This window comes from Lagenorhynchus albirostris, chromosome 2 (genome assembly GCF_949774975.1).
Source record: "Lagenorhynchus albirostris chromosome 2, mLagAlb1.1, whole genome shotgun sequence".
Lineage (NCBI taxonomy): Eukaryota > Metazoa > Chordata > Mammalia > Artiodactyla > Delphinidae > Lagenorhynchus > Lagenorhynchus albirostris.
Genome location: NC_083096.1, coordinates 26,598,558 through 26,616,254, shown reverse-complemented (window position 1 = coordinate 26,616,254; position 17,697 = coordinate 26,598,558). Strand labels below are relative to the sequence as shown.

The 17,697-nt window shown below is 36.4% G+C and overlaps 1 protein-coding gene across 2 annotated transcripts in view; it reads right to left on the bottom strand.

Moving 5' to 3' along the window:
• Nucleotides 1-2,118: 2,118 nt before the first annotated feature.
• The window catches only part of ADSS2 (adenylosuccinate synthase 2), a 40,154-nt gene continuing 24,575 nt past the window's right edge, over nt 2,119-17,697 (bottom strand). For both annotated transcript variants that reach the window (XM_060128560.1, XM_060128562.1), the window contains 9 exons: nt 17,268-17,334; nt 16,920-17,027; nt 15,819-15,900; nt 12,562-12,688; nt 11,133-11,287; nt 9,882-10,006; nt 8,510-8,607; nt 4,675-4,824; nt 2,119-3,260 (listed from right to left, as the gene is read on the bottom strand). In XM_060128560.1, coding sequence (XP_059984543.1) covers nt 3,208-3,260; nt 4,675-4,824; nt 8,510-8,607; nt 9,882-10,006; nt 11,133-11,287; nt 12,562-12,688; nt 15,819-15,900; nt 16,920-17,027; nt 17,268-17,334 — 965 coding nt within the window. In that variant the 3' untranslated portion in view covers nt 2,119-3,207. The remainder of the gene's footprint in view (nt 3,261-4,674; nt 4,825-8,509; nt 8,608-9,881; nt 10,007-11,132; nt 11,288-12,561; nt 12,689-15,818; nt 15,901-16,919; nt 17,028-17,267; nt 17,335-17,697) is intronic.

Here is a 17,697-nt window from a genome sequence, read left to right as displayed (position 1 = left end):
GAGGAAAAGGGAATTCAGGGAACAGAAAAGAACCTAAAACAAGCTAAAAAAAATTGCTTTATCATTTGACAAAGAGATGGGTCAAAATAATTAAATTCATAAACACGAAAAAGCAATCTTTCCAAATCTCTTGGAAATTAAGAATGATTGCTAAAAATTAAAAATTTGACAGGATTTAGAAAAAATTCTGAAATATTCTATAGAGAATCGAAAAGCAAATAAAATGACTTAAAAAAAAGACATAGAGTAACAAATCAGGTCCATCATCTAACTAGTAAGCATTCTAGAGACAGAACAACAACAACAAAAAATTAAGAGTAGAGGGAATTATCAAAGACACATTTTCACAGAGCTTAAGACCAGAAGCCTCCCAAATGAAAGCTTTGCTTATCTTTCTATTAGTTGTCATGTCCTTATTTGAGGCAGCTCTTTGTGTTTTAGGGATATGTGTTGAAATATTTTTTCCCAAGTTTTACTTTTTTTTTTTCAGTTTTTTGGTTTTTTTATTTAAATTTTGTTCATAGTATTTTTAAAACTTTTAATTTGGTCAGATCTGTTTCAAACAAAAACAAGCTTCTTGTTTTTCTTTAGAAGGCTCTAAGATTATATATTTTCCTATATTACTTTTATTACTTAAAACTTTTATAATTTAGATTTTTATTCTATTATAAATTTCTATTTTATGTTGAGATTGTTTTGCTCTCACTCTTTTTAATGTATTCTTTTCCCAGTGAAACGAAATGCCTATATTAAGTCCCCATATACGTTGCATCTATTTCTGGAATGCCTAGTCCACCTCCCTTACGTATCTGTTCTTTCCCATGACAATATCACATACTCTGATTATAGTAGCTTCATACGGTTTTAATATCCGGTGAGTAAAAACCTCCTCTCTCAACACATTCCTTTCTCAAAAATATCTTAGGAATTCTTGCACATTTGTTTTTTCACCTAAGCTTCAGTATAATTTTGTCCGGTTACAAAGAACAACATGGCAATTCTGACTGGAATGGCATTAAATTCATATACTCATTTGTGAAGGACTGACATCTTCATTCAACTATATTAATCAATTAACATATAAAACATATATACTAAATAGGTCCTCTCCCCACTGAAATATCTTGTTCTGTCATTCATCTCCCTTCTACGAAGTTTCACAATTCAGGGTTTTGTTTTCAGTGGTTGTTCCGTGCTCTCCTTATGCCTCCTGAAGCATATGTATACATTTTGGCCTATAGTCCTCTTCTTTCATACAAAACATGGTTTGGTTGTTTGGCATCACATCCTCCCAGTTTTTCTTCCCAACCTCATTACCCTCAGCAGCCTCACCAGCCCCTCACTTATTTTGTTCAGTTGCTCAAACTTTCCAAATTATTTCCAGCCTCTGGGTCTTTGCATATGGACTACTTTGTACTTCGGCCACTTATCCTTTTGGACTGTTTCAATGCTATTTCTACTGAAGGCCTTCTCTGACCTTTTCCAAATTTAGGTTAGGTTCTCCTTCACAGCACTCTGGTTCTTTTCCATCCTGGCATATGTGTGTTCAGCATGCTGTCCTAACTACAATAAACTTTAGAAAGACTGTGTACTTGTCACCCACATACCTAATACCTGGCATATATACTTGCTCAACAAAGATTATTTTAATACAGTTGTCTATGATTTTAAAGACTGAACTGTATCTGAAGAACAGATCCTCTCAACCAGTTTAATCAGCAAACAGCTCACTTTTAAAGAGAAACAGGAGAATCACTCAAAATGGTCAAAAATATGTAAATGTGTATCAACATCAATAGGAAGGTTCCACTGTTTTGGTACAAAAACAAGACCACTCCTGACTTGAAGAGAGGGTTCTTTACGTTTGCTTCTGGACCATTACTAAAAATGTGTGTCAATAATGCAATGCTTATAGCCAAGATAATGGACTTTAAAAACTAATTATTAATAAAAATATATCTAGTGAAGATAAAAGACATTTAGATCCTTTCAAAGATTCTGTTTTTGATCTCTCCTCACCTTACCCCCACAGACTATAAAGATAAAACTCTTTCTTACATATACTAGTCGTATTACTATTACTTCTCTTATCAGAACAAAAATACAATACACAAAACATACTAGAAATAGTTGGTTCTTTTTAATCAGCTATCGATGGTATAATAAAATAAATTTAAGTGGCACCTAATTTAAACATTTAAAATAGTTCCTTGAAGGATAATCTACAACACAATACGTTAAGCCAGATAGTCAAAATAACACCTCTTTTTTTTTTTTTCAAGAAGAAATAAAGGCATGATCAACATTATGACCAACAATTTGGGTTCATTTGGACACTTACAGATGACTCTGTAGGCATATTGGCAGGCACGATGCTGAAATACAATCCACTTGACTTATAAATAATGGTAAGATAAAAAAAGAAAGCTATACATTTCAGAATTCTCTGAAATTAAAGAAAAATATCCACCAAATATCACAACAGATCTTTTAATGACTAATTTTTTTTTAACATTACAATTGCTGTTTTAGGGAACACTTTTTCTCTTTGAACATTTAACTAAATGTTCAATGCGTTAAATAATTTACAGAGAGAAATAAGTTTTGTGTTCTGTACAAATTAAAGGACCCATGAATATAACCCCCTCCCACCACCAAAGCTCAAATTTGCAATGGTCTCAGCAGAAAATAAACAGTTCACAATTTAAACAGAATTGATAGCATTACAAACGTTTACAGGACTCCTCTCTTATTTTTTTTGAACAACGAAGATTACAATGACAGAACTGAATGATCAGAATGTAAAAATATTTGTGCAAAACTGCATTAATTGTTCTTACCATTCAATAGAGGTAAAACCTATGAACACACAATAACAATAATGAAGAAAAACTACATTGAAAGTAATTCTGTTAGATTTCAAACAACATTGATCATAGTATTACTAAACATTAAAAGAAAATGTGGCAACATGAGCAGCAGAAGCAACAAATGATTCGGCAATTATGCCAGCTGAGGAAGCTGACGCTAGAAAATGCCGAAGTGCATCTCCACACCAGCCATCCATCTTACAAGACTGGAAACAACTGTAGGGCTTAAAACTCACTTCAGTGTCTTTATTCTTGAAATTTGTAGATCATAAATGAAATATTTAACAAAGTCCTTTCCCCCCCTCTCAAGGAGTGTTTCTTGCATCACTGGAAATCCTTAAAAGAGTTGAATCATAGACTCTCTGGATTTACCTACACCAATCCATTTAACTGGGAGAGGAAAAAAAAAAATGGTATAAGAATAGTATTAATTCATTTACAATGTTCAAACTTTGAGATTAAAAGATCCCACACTTTTCTCAACGTCACCATTTACTTTTCCCCACTGTGTCTTTTGCTATCTTTTTTTCTCTATTAGCAGATTATGCCAATTTCTATACAGAATGTGCAGTCAACATTCAGCACAGGGTAGTCTGCCTTACCATTTCCTGTTTTCATTGCACAGTATTTACAACTATTCAATTTCTAATGATTAGTATAGTAAAATACTGGCCCAAACCAGCAGAGACCTAAAGAACCTAAAGGTTCTTTAATCAGAGACCTAACTTGATTAAAGAACCTTTCATCAAGTTCCTAATTAACTAGAAAAGATAAGCATCTTTGATAAGTGGATGATACTAAGAGGCCACTGAAGTACCACTCTAACTTTCATATCTCACAAAAAGTAGAAATATCTGGAAAAGAATACTGTTTTCACTTGCACAGCCTGAGAACTTGGCTACTGTACCAGTCTAGGGGAATCTCTAATTGTCTGCACCACATGGGTAAACCTTTATGGCATTTTACAGATGTCATTGTTAAATTCATTGTTGTTTATATTTCAAAAGATGTTGACTAAGTGCAGTGAGCAAACATGCTTACAAGATTTGATCTCAAGCTGGGAAACACAGCTAGTAATAAGGAAAAACAAGATTCATGTTTGGAGATGAACCACAAATATAACGAACAATACAAAATCAGATTAAGTGCATAACAGATTTTTATACAGAGGATACTTCCCACTCACTTTACTTTTTGTCTCTGAAATCTCTAACAGTGCAAAAAAAAAGGAAAAAGGAAAAAAGCAATGTTTTAAAAGAAAGATTTCACATAATGAGTCATAGCCATAACTTGGTTATGCCTAACTCCTTGGCCAGCTTACATTTGTTTTTTAATAAAGAGTTTTATTCTTTATTCTTATATTTTTTAAAATTGGATTTCCTATTTTATGTACCTATTATTTCCTAATATCTGGTCAAGAAACTCCCCCAACTCTCAAGGGTGGCTTAACCCGAAATGAAAAATACCAAAAACCATTTCTGGTGGTGGTAAAGACAAAAAGGATTTGTTATTAAGAGGGAGAAAGGAATAAGAATCAGTGTCAGAGGGTAAAAAACAGACTGACAGAGAATTAAAAGCAGGGTCAAAAGGGCGAGAGGTAATCTCTTATCTTCAGGCACATGAAGGATTAGAGAAAGATGATTATATTTACTCTAGGGAATAAAATTATTTTATACTTTCCTGGGCATTTGTGCAAATCGTGAGCACTCTATAAAGTAATAATCTGTTTTTTATCCTATTTCAAAAGTAGACAGTTAAGTCAAAAGTAGAAAAAGATAGTTCTTCATAAAATATTTATATTTACCTGGAATTTGAAGCTCATCTTCAATAAATCGAACATAATTTTGTGCATTAATAGGTAGTTCTTTAAAAGCCCTTGCATTTGATATGTCTGTGTTCCATCCTGGGAGAGTCTTATATTGAACTTCAACTTTATTTAAGACTTCTTGGTTTGCTGAAAGTTAAAGGAATAAGTATATTTGTCCATGGTGTACACTGCCTATTGTCAAACAACTTTTTGATATATCATAGGTTCACAATCTCTTATACTTAGAGCCAGATACGTTTTGGAATTTAGAATTTTTCAGAATTTAGAGAGGTAAAACAGTGCACCATCTAGTATTTTATAATCAAACATATTTCTGCAGCAACAGGATTATTCACTCTAAGTGGGTAGATTATTAGTTCTAATAACATCAGTTCAAGTCAGGTTTTGCCATCAAATAGTTTTGGTGCCAAATTCACAACTTTCAATTTTTAGAGCGTTTTAGATTTCCACACTATGGATTAGGGATTGTGGATCTGTATAATGGCAGCAATCTCACAGAAAAGGTTTGCATATCTGCCCTCACCTGGGAAATCTATTGTTCTTGTGAAGGTATACACAGGCTTTGCTGGAAATTTTCATCATTATCTCACCTAACCAGTTTCTCTGTATTCCCTAATAGAAACCGAAAGGGTGCTAAAACAAGAACAGTTGCTTTGACGAGAGACAGTATGGTGGATGCTATGGTACACTGTCCAGATTTCCCTCTTTGGGATTCAGACACTCATTCCCCAGCTATGGGAGTACTGCCTGCTGAGAACTCACAGTTCAGAATCTCCCCAGCTGTCTCCCTGGAGCAGCCCATATCCAATGACTTGTCAGTGTGGGGATACAAAGGACCTGACTACTTACCTTAATTAGGGACCACTCTGAAAAACTATTCTAGCCCCAGAGCTCCCCTATGGGATCAGCTAAGGGCTTTTCATGGAACTTCTCTGCAGTTCAACTTCTCCCTCTGCCTAATCCCGCTTCTTCTCTCACTCCCTTACAGATTGCTCAGAGCACCTGCAAACAAACTACCTACATGTACATCTCTATATCAGAGAGTCTGTCTCCCAGGGAACCGAAAGGAAGACAGTTGGTGCCAGGAGTGGTATAAGGAAGAAGGCTGTAAAATGGGACCTTGAAGTTGGATCATTGGCTATGGCTGGCAAGGAGGATTGCTAGTGGCAGAAGAGTATGGATAATCTTGGGCATGTTATAGTAGGGCAACCGTTAAAACTTTCATGGGAGGTGAACTGGGATGCCACGGTAGGAAGTAAAGCACTCGCAATACCTGAAGCGCTGAGAAATGAGCACAATGGAACAACGGAATTGAAGGGCTCTAGGTGAATGCCATTCATGAACTGGAGAAAGACAATGAAAGATTACTGAAAACACCTAGAGAGAATCTCGTCTCCTATAGCAGAGAGCAGGAAAAGCTGAGGATCGGGCTTAGGACTTAGTCACACAGACAGCAGAGCTCCAGAGAAGGCTGAATTCTCAAATCCAGCAAATCTGCTGTGACAAGGCCAGATCCTGTTTGAGAAAAAAGCGGGACCCTGAGACTTTGGATGAGACATCCGGTTGAACCCCTAGGTTCGCCGATGGCCTGCAGAATGGCCTACTACTTTTGTTGAAGACGAAGGCTTCCCTTTGCGTGAGGAGGATGCAGAAGCCTCTGCCTTGCAAGGCAGCTTGTGGCCCTGTCAGGGCCTACCTCTATCTCCCCTCCTGACCAGCAAACAATAGGTACAATGTAAGTTGGCCAAGGATGCACGGGGCCTGCTAAAGGAGGAGACGGACTACATTCTGAAGGATCTGCAGGACTGAGCCAAGATTTACCAGTAGGAGCCAAAGAAGTATGTATGGAACTGGATCCTCAAGGTACTGGATCAAGGGGTCCTGAGAGTGGTGGGATAAAAAGTTCAGTAAGAGAGTATATTGATATGGAAGTTCTCTCCTATGATCCACGATACAAACGTGATGAAAACATACTGCTAGGAATGTTCTTGGACGCTTAGAGAAAGTGATGAACCACACTAAGTCAGAACTGTTTGTGATAGATGATAGAAGAAGGAATCAAAAGACTCAGAGGGGCTTCTCCTTCCAGCCATGATGGAGTACATGATTCTAGACTAACTTTTCCAGCATAAATAACTGTAAAACTGGACAAAATATACGACAACTCTTTCCAGGCAGTGGTCAATAAGCAGCACAAACTGTGGTTTCCGCGAGAAAGAAAACTCGTAAGCAATTCCCGAAACTACTCAACTCTCTGCCTAAGGACAATTTCCTGATCAATGAAAGTCAGGACCCTGGAGTCAGTAGAGAATGGTGGTCCCACTGACCTGAGAAGGCAGATATCAGATTTCAGGGAAGGTGAAGTAGCTAGAATCCTCAAGGTTAAGCATCAGACAGGAGGGAGCTATACAGACAGAGAGGGTACCTCCCCCAAAAGTCTGTGTGAAAGTCCTGTGGCTAAAGTTCAACCATACATGCAAAGAATGGGACCGTGGAAGGCTTACCAGATAGCAGTTGTCACACAGTTGAGTGGGACAAAGATTCTAGAGGTCAAGCAGTGCTGGTAAAAGGGAAGGAACAGGGTACACTGGAGCTCCAGCACTGCCAGATTGGAGAGATCTCTTTATACCTTGTTAACTCTCCTGGCATCCAGCTGAGACAACAGAAAGGCTGTTCATTAAAAGTAAAAACCATACTTTAGATTGAAATCTACTACAGACTCTCCCCTCAACACCCCAACAAAGCCTAAAACCAAGCTCTGCCAAGATACACAGAGGAGACAATTTGGAGACTGTATCACACTAGTTTAGAGATTTGGGAAACACCTTGGGCTCTCCACATAACTATACTAACAAAGCATAAAACCAAACTATACAAGGTTCAGGATGATCAGCCAGTAATTTAGCTGTCCCCTGAAACAAGAGCCAATACTCTTCAGAGTAAGACAACAGAATCCAAGTGTCTACAACATATTACCTACAATGTCCAATATTCAACCCAAAGTCATTAGACACAGAAACAGTGATCCACAATCAAGGAAAAGAATAGTCAAGAGAAACCAAACTGGAGATGGTCCAGATGTTAGCTAACAAATAATGACTTTAAACATGTTTCTAAGAACTTGCAGCTCTCCTCAATTCCCAAGGACTGGTCACAAAACCTACCAGCTTACCAAGTTCCATTAAGCTAGTCAATATTCCTTCATTTGACATATTTCTAGTCTTATAGGATGACTAAACAATTTAACAGTTTCTATTTCTGGAAGCTGGAAACATTTATGGAACTTCCTGAGTAAATGAAGAAACATACAATTAAAGATACGCCTGAAAAAACACATGGCCTCAAGTAGGAAATCTCCCTACATCCGTCCACTTTAGACACAGAATAGAAGTTAGAAAAAAATCATTCCTGTGCTTGAAGGACATAGTGGGTTAATGTATTTAGAGCCTGCTTACCCTGACAAGCAGGGCTCTTTTCTCCTGTCTCACATTTCTCAAGGAAGGGAGGAATGCCTACAGAGAGCTTAGTTTCAAAATAGGGACGATAAGATTCCGGAGCAGCATAACTGGGCTCAGTGGTACCATGTTTCTTCTTTCCTATTTTAAGTTTGAGCACATGCTTGCTGCGACCCAGCACCCAAATGCATAGCAGCTATGAGACAAATGCTAGTAAGTGAATGTACTTGCACTATTCACAAAGGGCATATCAAGTCTGTAGCTATATATCATAAATTATACAGAAGAGCTTTATGAATTGCTCTAATACATACACCTAATAATACTCTTTATACACAGCCTAAAAAGAAGAGTACCTGGGAAATGAGGTATAATTTCGCCATCTAACTTGTATGCAACTCCAACTTTGATTTCCGTAAACATGTCCAAAATATCCAATTTGGTAAGTGCCAACCTAATTTTGGAAGAAAAGGTGACGTTAAAATAGCAAATTATTAAAGGCCCTAACAACCAACTTGATAAGGGAGTAAAGGAAAATTCATACAAAGTTAACAGTTCCAAAGCAATTCTGAAAACTGGTTAGGATTGTATTTTAAAGCACGCCACACATAAAACACTACAGGGCAATATACTGATGTAATTTTTCCTCATAATAAAAACAATGACTTAACTGATCTACTAGTGGGTTACTTTTCTAAAAATTATAGTAGATTTTCACTCTTTGATAGATCCACATCCTCTTGCTTAGTTTCTCAGGATCAACCAACACATATCCACAGAGGGCTGCCTGGAGTAAAGGATGCATCTTATGGCTGTGGGACACAGCAAAACTGACTCTTCCACATGGATGACAAGATACATGTACATTTACACATATGCTATCAATCCTCATTTCTTCACTCTCCTTACCATCAATTCCACCCTTCTGGTCAGAAACTGTCAAAGGAGAGTGAGGAAACCACATCAAGGACCTCTTCATGATACATCAAAATCTCCCAACAAACTGACTGAAAAACAGAGTTTTACAGGAAAATCTATAGAAATTAGATAAAACACTAGGTTTGAGATTCTTGCCCACAGATTATTTTTTTATCCTTTATTCTGTTATTTGCTAGAAATTAAGTGTAATTAATACAAACATGAATACATTTTTACACTTACTTATGTGTATGTGTTAATAACAACTTACGGAGCATTTTTAGTGTGCCATGCAGCATGCTATATACTCTCATCTAGTTTTCAAAATACCCTTTTGAAGTAGATAGTACTATTATCTAGATTTTAAAGGTGATGAAAAAGGCACAGAAAGATCAACTTGCCCAAAGTCACACAGCATAACGCATGGATCTGAGAGTTGAATCCAGAGGTCAGACGTCTCTCAAGCTCATCCACTAAACCACTGTTATACTGCCTCCCCTCTATGTTACTCCATCTATCTACCTACCTTTCTACCTGCCTGTCTTACTTCCCTCTATACTTATACGCATGTAAGGGTATCACGATTCTTTTCTCCCAACCTTGGATATCCAGGAAAAAAACCTGGGGTCCCTCTCCTTATGTACCCTTCCCCTATATCTTGGTCCACTTCTACCCTGAACTGCAATTTCATCTGGAGTCTAAAGAGTGAAATTTTTCTATTAGTGCACTACCTCTAGTGTGCACTCCACAAAATTTAACCTGTGGTCATGAACCGTCATTTATGAAATAAATGTTTCTAAGAATACTCACGCAGTAAATCCATTAATCATATGAGCATATTTGAGCAAAACAAGGTCCAACCAGCCACACCGTCTTTTCCTTCCAGTAGTTACACCAAACTCTCTACCCCTTGTTTGTAATAATTCTCCAATTTCCTAAGGAATAGAAAATAAAACCTTAGGACTAGAATAGCAATGCTCTAAATCTAGTAGAATTATACTTAAGATCATACAACAAGTCAAAGTTCCTTAGAGATAAACATCTTTCAGAAAATAAGTAAGTTGAAGATAGAATTCCATAGAGATGATAGATTTTATGTGAGGGAGGCATTATTTGAGATAGATCCACTTTTGGCTTCACTTTTTACCACTATTTTAAAACCAAGAACATTTTTTATGTTATTGTTACATTAAATGCTGCATATTAAAAACTAAGTTGTTAGTAAGTATTTATTAAAATAGATAAGTTAGGTCAATTTGTTCTAAGGAATTTAGTTTGATGACTTTCCTGAAAACCATAAGGCAAACTCTCACCTAGTGGTTGCTATCACAATGTCCTTTTGAAGAGAATTGAGGTTGAAAACAATGCTCAAAGTTCTAAGCTACAGCCATTCCCTACAACCTAATTTTCCCATCTATGATCTATCTGTTCCTTAATTTACACCTTTCTGATTAAAGCCATCATTTCATTACCTCACGTATTCTGACATAATTACAATTAATAGGTTTGAATTCCAGCCTTGTCTATCTGTGTGGCCTTGGGCAAGTTACTTCAGCTCTCCATGCCTCAGTTTCCCCATGTGTAGAATGGGGATGGTAATAGCACCCAGCTCCCAGAGTTGCTGTGAGGACCCAAAGAGCTTCTAAGTTTACAGCAATTGAACAGTGCCTGGCCCGAAGTCACCACCAAGTAAGTGTCGGCTATGATTAGACAATGCCTGCAGATCATTCTCCTCAATCTTGACTCCTAATAAGCTCTTGGTGAAAGACAGTTGTTATTTTTAGCTTCTTTCTCCTCTACCATCTTAATCCCCTTCATAAACCCACCTGTCATTTAGCCTTGCAATTACAATTACCTTTAAGCACCCACTAATCCCTCCCCTTTTGTTGTCAATCTGCTGCCACTAACAATAAAGGTGTATATAATTTTCTTTAATGTTGCTCTGATTACTCTTGCAAATTAAGTGAAATGCACCGAAGCCAATAATTCATTAAGGGAAAAAAAAGCATGATTTTTTTATTTTAAAACTTCTAAATTAGATTTACTGAGAAATAGGCTCACATTGTCTTGCTCTGTAGGAAAGGCACCAATACCAACTCTAGTTGTATAAGCTTTCACAACTCCATACACTTCTCCAACATTTTGAGGGGGCATACCCAAGCCAGTACAAACACCTCCAACTGTACAGTTCGAAGAGGTTACAAAAGGGTAAGTTCCTAAAAATAGAAACAAATGGTAAAATATATACAAATGATAGACATTATTTTAAAAATTCTGCATTTGAGTATATTCTAGGTATTTGAGAATATAACTGTAACCGCCCTTTCAAAGCCTCGATGTTTTATTCCTGATTCCTTTTGTCTGTAGAGAGATAAAAACATAGATGGTTAAGCTACAGCTGTAGTGCTTATACTAGAGAGGCTCCTTGAGTACATGCAATTACTCAGCTCTGTCTGGTAGGCACACACCTAATAGACTGCTAAATAATTTAATGCCAAAACTCTGGTGTTATTCTACTATGCAGACATATATATTTTAACACTCTCCTGTTAGTTTAAAGCAAATTTATTTTACTCCCCTGATACAAATATTAAGGTGCACCAGCAACCTGGAGTGACAACAGTACACTAAGAATTTTGTGGTATTCAGCATTTTCTGACCTTTTTATCTGTCTTCAGGGAATAATCCCAGAAACAACAAGAGTAAGCAAAGAGTGGTGTACTTCCCCCCCTCCCCAAACCCTGGCCCCAAGATCCTCTTCATACTTAAACTATTCACTATGCTAATTAGATACTGCTTTCTTTCCAGATTGGATAGGCATATTATGGTATCAAAAATACATATCTACTACACAGAAATACACTTTAATTGGCTTACTTGGAGTCAAAAGCCAATGAAATGCCAGTAAGAGCTGAGAACAATCAGATTTATCCTGAAAGATCATGTTTAGATGAAAAGGCCAACAAATTAGGCCAAGAAAGGCAGCAGTTTGAAGACGATAGCATTAACTTTTTGAAGATGGAGGAAATGCTCTACATCCACTCAGAATCTCACGTCCAGGGAGTCAATTAAACAGACTTCCATAGATCTTAGAATGTGCATGTTTAATAACAAGGTATATTAGCTTTTGATTTTTTAAAAAAGGCTGAATTAAAGGTCCTTTCAAAGGATTCATCTAATCATCTTACAGTTCCAAGGAAATGAGGTCTGGAATTGAACCATAAACCAAACAACAAAAAAAAATCACAGTTTATAAAAACCCAAACCCACTGACCCAAATAGTGATTTCATTTTTCTAATGAACTGCAGAATTTAACACAAAATATTCCTTTTTTAAAAAAAGGGTTAGCATAAGATGACAAACTTTCATCATTCCTGAATATACAAGCAAAAAGCCTTATTTTAAAATCCTTTAATGCTAACGTTAATTATTTATATCTTAAGCAATTTAGGACTCAGTTAAGCTCCCCATAAGTCATATCTCACTTACCAAAATCAATATCTAGTAGTGCTGCATTCGCACCTTCTACCAAGATTTTCTTTGGTGGTCCATGTAGAGCCTCATATAGGAAATAAACTCCATCTCTCACCATTGGTTTAATCCTTTCCATATAACTCTATATACAAAGACAAAAACCAAGTTCAACGTATACTAATAAATTTACAATGAAACCAATACGAGTAAAAATTACCTGACTTTGACAGTGAAAACTGACCAATGCAAAGTAGAAAGGGATTGGTGACGGTGCTTACCCTAATGCAACATTTGGATTGGCTTTGTCCCTTTGTTGATCTATCCCCCAAATTCCTATGAGTGATTTTTATATGATACAAAGCTAGTCTTTTTTCTGCTCAAAAATTATTCAATAGCTAAACTCCCTATCACTGCATATAAGGCCATGCTGATTCTCCAGAACCAGAAAAGAGATACTATTTCAAGAAAAGTAGAGATACAATGAAATTCAAAGGTTCTATTTTTTTGTTTGTTTGTTTTTGCGGTACGCGGGCCTCTCCCGTTGCGGAGCACAGGTTCCGGACGCGGAGGCCCAGCGGCCATGGCTCACGGGCCCAGCCACTCCGTGGCACGTGGGATCTTCCCGGACCAGGGCACGAACCCATGTCCCCTGCATCGGCAGGCGGACTCTCAACCACTGTGCCACCAGGGAAGCCCCAAATTTTAACCTCACTGCAAATAATCATGACAATCTTCCAAATAGCCAAGTACTCATACTTCATAAACCAGCTTTCAGGAAAATAAATAAGAACTGAATATATTACATTATGCTTTTATATTTTGTAGGTATTAGAAAAGCAGAAGTTATAGCCCATATAACCATAAGCTGCATCAAGGTTTTTCTCAAAATGTGGTGAAGGCCACAAGTGACACTGCCAAGCATGTAAGTATCAGTAATTGACTACTAATATTCTTTTATTCTTTTCCCATTGTATTCCATTACAGTAAAATACCTTAGCAGTATTACTAGTAGATAATATCAAATACTAACATACACACAAACATGAAAAACTTTCTCAAAACACGTTTAAAGTATTAATAATACTGCTTAATTTTAGGAATTCAATTAAAAATATAATATAAACAAGAGTTTCCCCAAAGCTTATAGTATAACTACAATAAAATCTAGTTTCAACCATGTTTAAATATTTAGCCAGACTAGTATGGAAATTCCAGGATCCACTCATGAACTCACCTGAGTATGGTATATCTATTGATGAAAATATAATTCCCCCCTTGGCTCTAGTCCCCAATCTCATGCTTCTTCCTGTTTTAGTCCTTTTTTTTAATGCCTGAAATGACCGTACCATTCATCACAACCCTTGTTCCTTAAAGTCTTGGTTCAACATATAGTAGTCCCCCCCTTATCCTAGGGGGATAGGTTCCAAGACCCCCAGGGGATGCCTGAAACCACAGACAGTACCAAACTGCATACACTGTGTTTTTTCCTATACATACATATCTATGATAATGTTTAATTTATAAATTAGGCACAGTAAGAGATTAACAACAATACCCAATAATAAAATAGAACAAGTATGACAATATACTGTAATAAAAGTTATATAAATATGGCCTCTCTCTCCCTCAAAATATCTTACTGTACAAATTTAATGTCTTTTTCATCCTAGGCACTTATCATGCATTGTTATACTTTTGCAGTTTGAGGTTCAACAGCAAAACTAGCACAAATTTCTTCTTCCTTCTTCACAATTTCATGGATAGAAGAAGATTCATTCTTACTGTAGACCTTACCAACTCAGCATATGATTTTTTCTCTTTCCTGATTAAGTTGAGAACTTTCACCTTTTCACTTAAAGGAAAAACTGTATGGCTTCTCTTTGGTGTATCCAAATTGCCAGCATCACAACTCTTGTGCTTTGGGGCCGTTAGTAAGTAAAATAAGGGTCACTTGAATATAAGCACTGTGATACTATGACAGTCAATCTGATAAGTGAAATGGCTGCTAAGTGACTAATGGGTGGGATGCATTGGACAAAGGGATGACTGACATCTTGGGCAGGATGGAGCAGAACAGCAAGAGATTTCATCACACTACTCAGATATTCTCAAATTTAAAACTTATGAGTTGTTTTGCAGTTGACCATGGGAAACTGAAACCATGAAAAGTGAAACCAAGGATAAGGGGGAAATATTTTTTATCACCTATTAAGAATCTTTTTACCTAATTCTGGTCATTATTATTCACCTACTTTACTTTCATTCAGAACATGTATAAAATATAATTGAAAAGATATACCCATACTTTAGCACGTAAATATTTCCAAGTTGCTAGTAATAAATTTAAAATATTTGTTGCATGACAGAATGAAAACAAAATGGCAGTCTATTCCAAGCAACAATCCATACACTGAAATCCAAATACTTAACATTTATAATGTTCCTTGGAGGTCATTTTTTTTTTAGAAATTCAGTGAGTGGCTAGATCTAAGGCCTGCAACAATTCTAAAATGACATATCAGGTATGTAAATTCCTATTCAGTTCTGGAATTGATGTCATACTTATTTAAGAGCGACAATCAGACACATGAGAAGCAGCTTGAAACTCACCAAAGATTTTGGAAGAATGGAAGGGTGGAGAGGATAGGCAACTTGACTACTGGCTAACTCAGGCACCAACTGTGGGCCTAATCTTTGGCCAGTTACCTTACTTGTCTCTTAAGAGTACAGTGCTAAAGAAATTGACCCTATGGGGTAACAGTCCTAAATGGGCTGGTTAGTTTTAAAAGTTATCATCTCTTACTTGTCCCTTTGTTGATCTATCCCCCAAATTCCTATGAGTGATTTTTATATGATACAAAGCTAGTCTTTTTTTCTGCTCAAAAATTATTCAATAGCTAAACTCCCTATCACTGCATATAAGGCCAGCATAAGACCTATGATTTGCTCCCTACTTGTCTAATTTTATTTTCAGGTACTTTATTCTTGCTCCCTGCTCCCCACTCAATATTTTGTTTAAGCTACATCATGTAAAGTTACTCAAACATGCCACATCCTTTTAGGCTATATGCTTTTAGACTTAAAATTACAAATTCACTTCACCATTTCTTACCTATAATACTTTATACATATCTGTGTGGCACTTATTAACCACATGTTCTTCAACCTTATATTTTCAGTTCCTAATACAAAGACTGAATGAATGAAAGATCTAGATGCCAATTTGGCAAACGAGTTTTAAAAAGGACACTATAAATGTCAGAAAGCATTACCTTGAGTTTTTGTAATTCACCTTCAATGTCTATTTCCAGCGTGGGGTATATAGATTTGTACTGGTTAGCCAAAACTTTGAACCTGAAAATTACAGATAAATCAAGACCTCAGCTCTGTTTAAAAATATTCTGAATAATTTCATTTGATTCAAATGGTTTCTGGAGATAAGTGGTCTTAGTAACAATCCCCAAACTGAAGTTATACTCTGAGAAATAGAATCTAATAAAGAAGATCAGTCATATGAATAAATGATACACTCAAAATATTTTTTACTGATAGGGATATCAACAATATAATTAAGGTGAGGGGTGGGAGGAGGAGGGAATGACTGAAATCTGTAACCACAAGACTTAAATCGAATTAACTATATTGTACTGCATGAAAGACAAAAGGGGACGGTCTAAAATGACTCTTTTAAGAGAGACAGAGGCAGGCATTAGCAATTTGTCTCCAATATTCTTAGTGGAGTTGTCCCAACAGTGCAGACAGACAAACTGCTGACTGAAAATGGATACAGCGAGTGATCTCTGATGCCATCTGTTATTAGATGTGACCAACTAACGCCTCATCACTGAGTCACCATACAGTTTTCGGATGATTATCAAGTTTCCCACGGAGATTTTTTCTACAGAGATTAAGTGTCAATGGGGCATTTCTATTTTTCAAGGTGAGCTTGATACGCAATAGTTCACCAGTACCTGAGAGCCTAATTATTTCCCGGTGGGAGGACACAACAGAGTCTTTGGACCTGAAAATCCGAGGACCCTAGGCTGTGGTGACCCCACCACAGCACTGCCACATCCCCCTGGAAGCATCTCTATTTCTCATTAAAACATTCCAAACTCCAATCCTTAAATATAATTTTGGCTTTGTCTTTTTGTGGTACTGATATGATATCAACATCATGTTGTTTTCGTGAAGTTAATTTCAAATTAAGGACCAATTCAAATGTAATAAAAAAACTTTAATATTTCAAATGAAACAAAAAAGCCAACTACCACTACTCAACTAGAATACTGATTTTTATCAATTTGCATATTGGGTTTTAAAAATCCTAAAAATCCATTTGCTCTTTCCATTTTGAAATACAAGGTAGTTACCTCTCAGAGAAGCCATCAAAGTCAGAAACAAGATCACACATCCTGAGTCCACTCCGAGCAGCTTTGGAAGAATAAACTGGGCCAATGCCCTTTTTTGTGGTACCCAAACTTTAAAATAAATCAAAACAAGCTGAGTTAGAAAAGAAAGATGCAGTTCTTATGGTCAGATCAACACAAAGAATGAAATTTTTATGCTATTTCCTTTAAGTTTATTTTCACAGTCTTATTTTCTCTGAAATCTAAAAAGGATATCCTAATAGTTATTTTTCTTAAACTTCTGGCCTAGAATTTAAACAAAAAAGACTAGATATGCTTAAACTGCACATACACACACACAAAAAAACATACTTTTTTCCTGCTTGTTCTTGTCTCTGTTGTTCCTGGATACCATCAGCCGCTTGATGAAAATCGAATACTGAGGGGGAAAAAACAAAATCAGCTGTTGTTGAGACAAAATACAGGAAAGCTGCATTTTAAATTACTGAAGTTATAAATTCCTTAAGCCTAATTTCTTTATGACAAATTGAATGGATACATTTTAAAAAGCAACAATAATGGTGGGAGTGAAGATTATAATGCTAACTGGTCTATTAATATGAAAGTATGCCTGATCATTTATTCCCATATATTGCAATCTATTCTATTTTTAGAAATGAGTCCTTAAGAGAGTGATTCTGGAGTACCTTACCCTACAATTCTATAAAGCTCAGTTTACTAAGATATCCTCTTGAAGTTCTGGACTCCAGAAATCTAGGGATTATGTTAATTATCTCCCTCT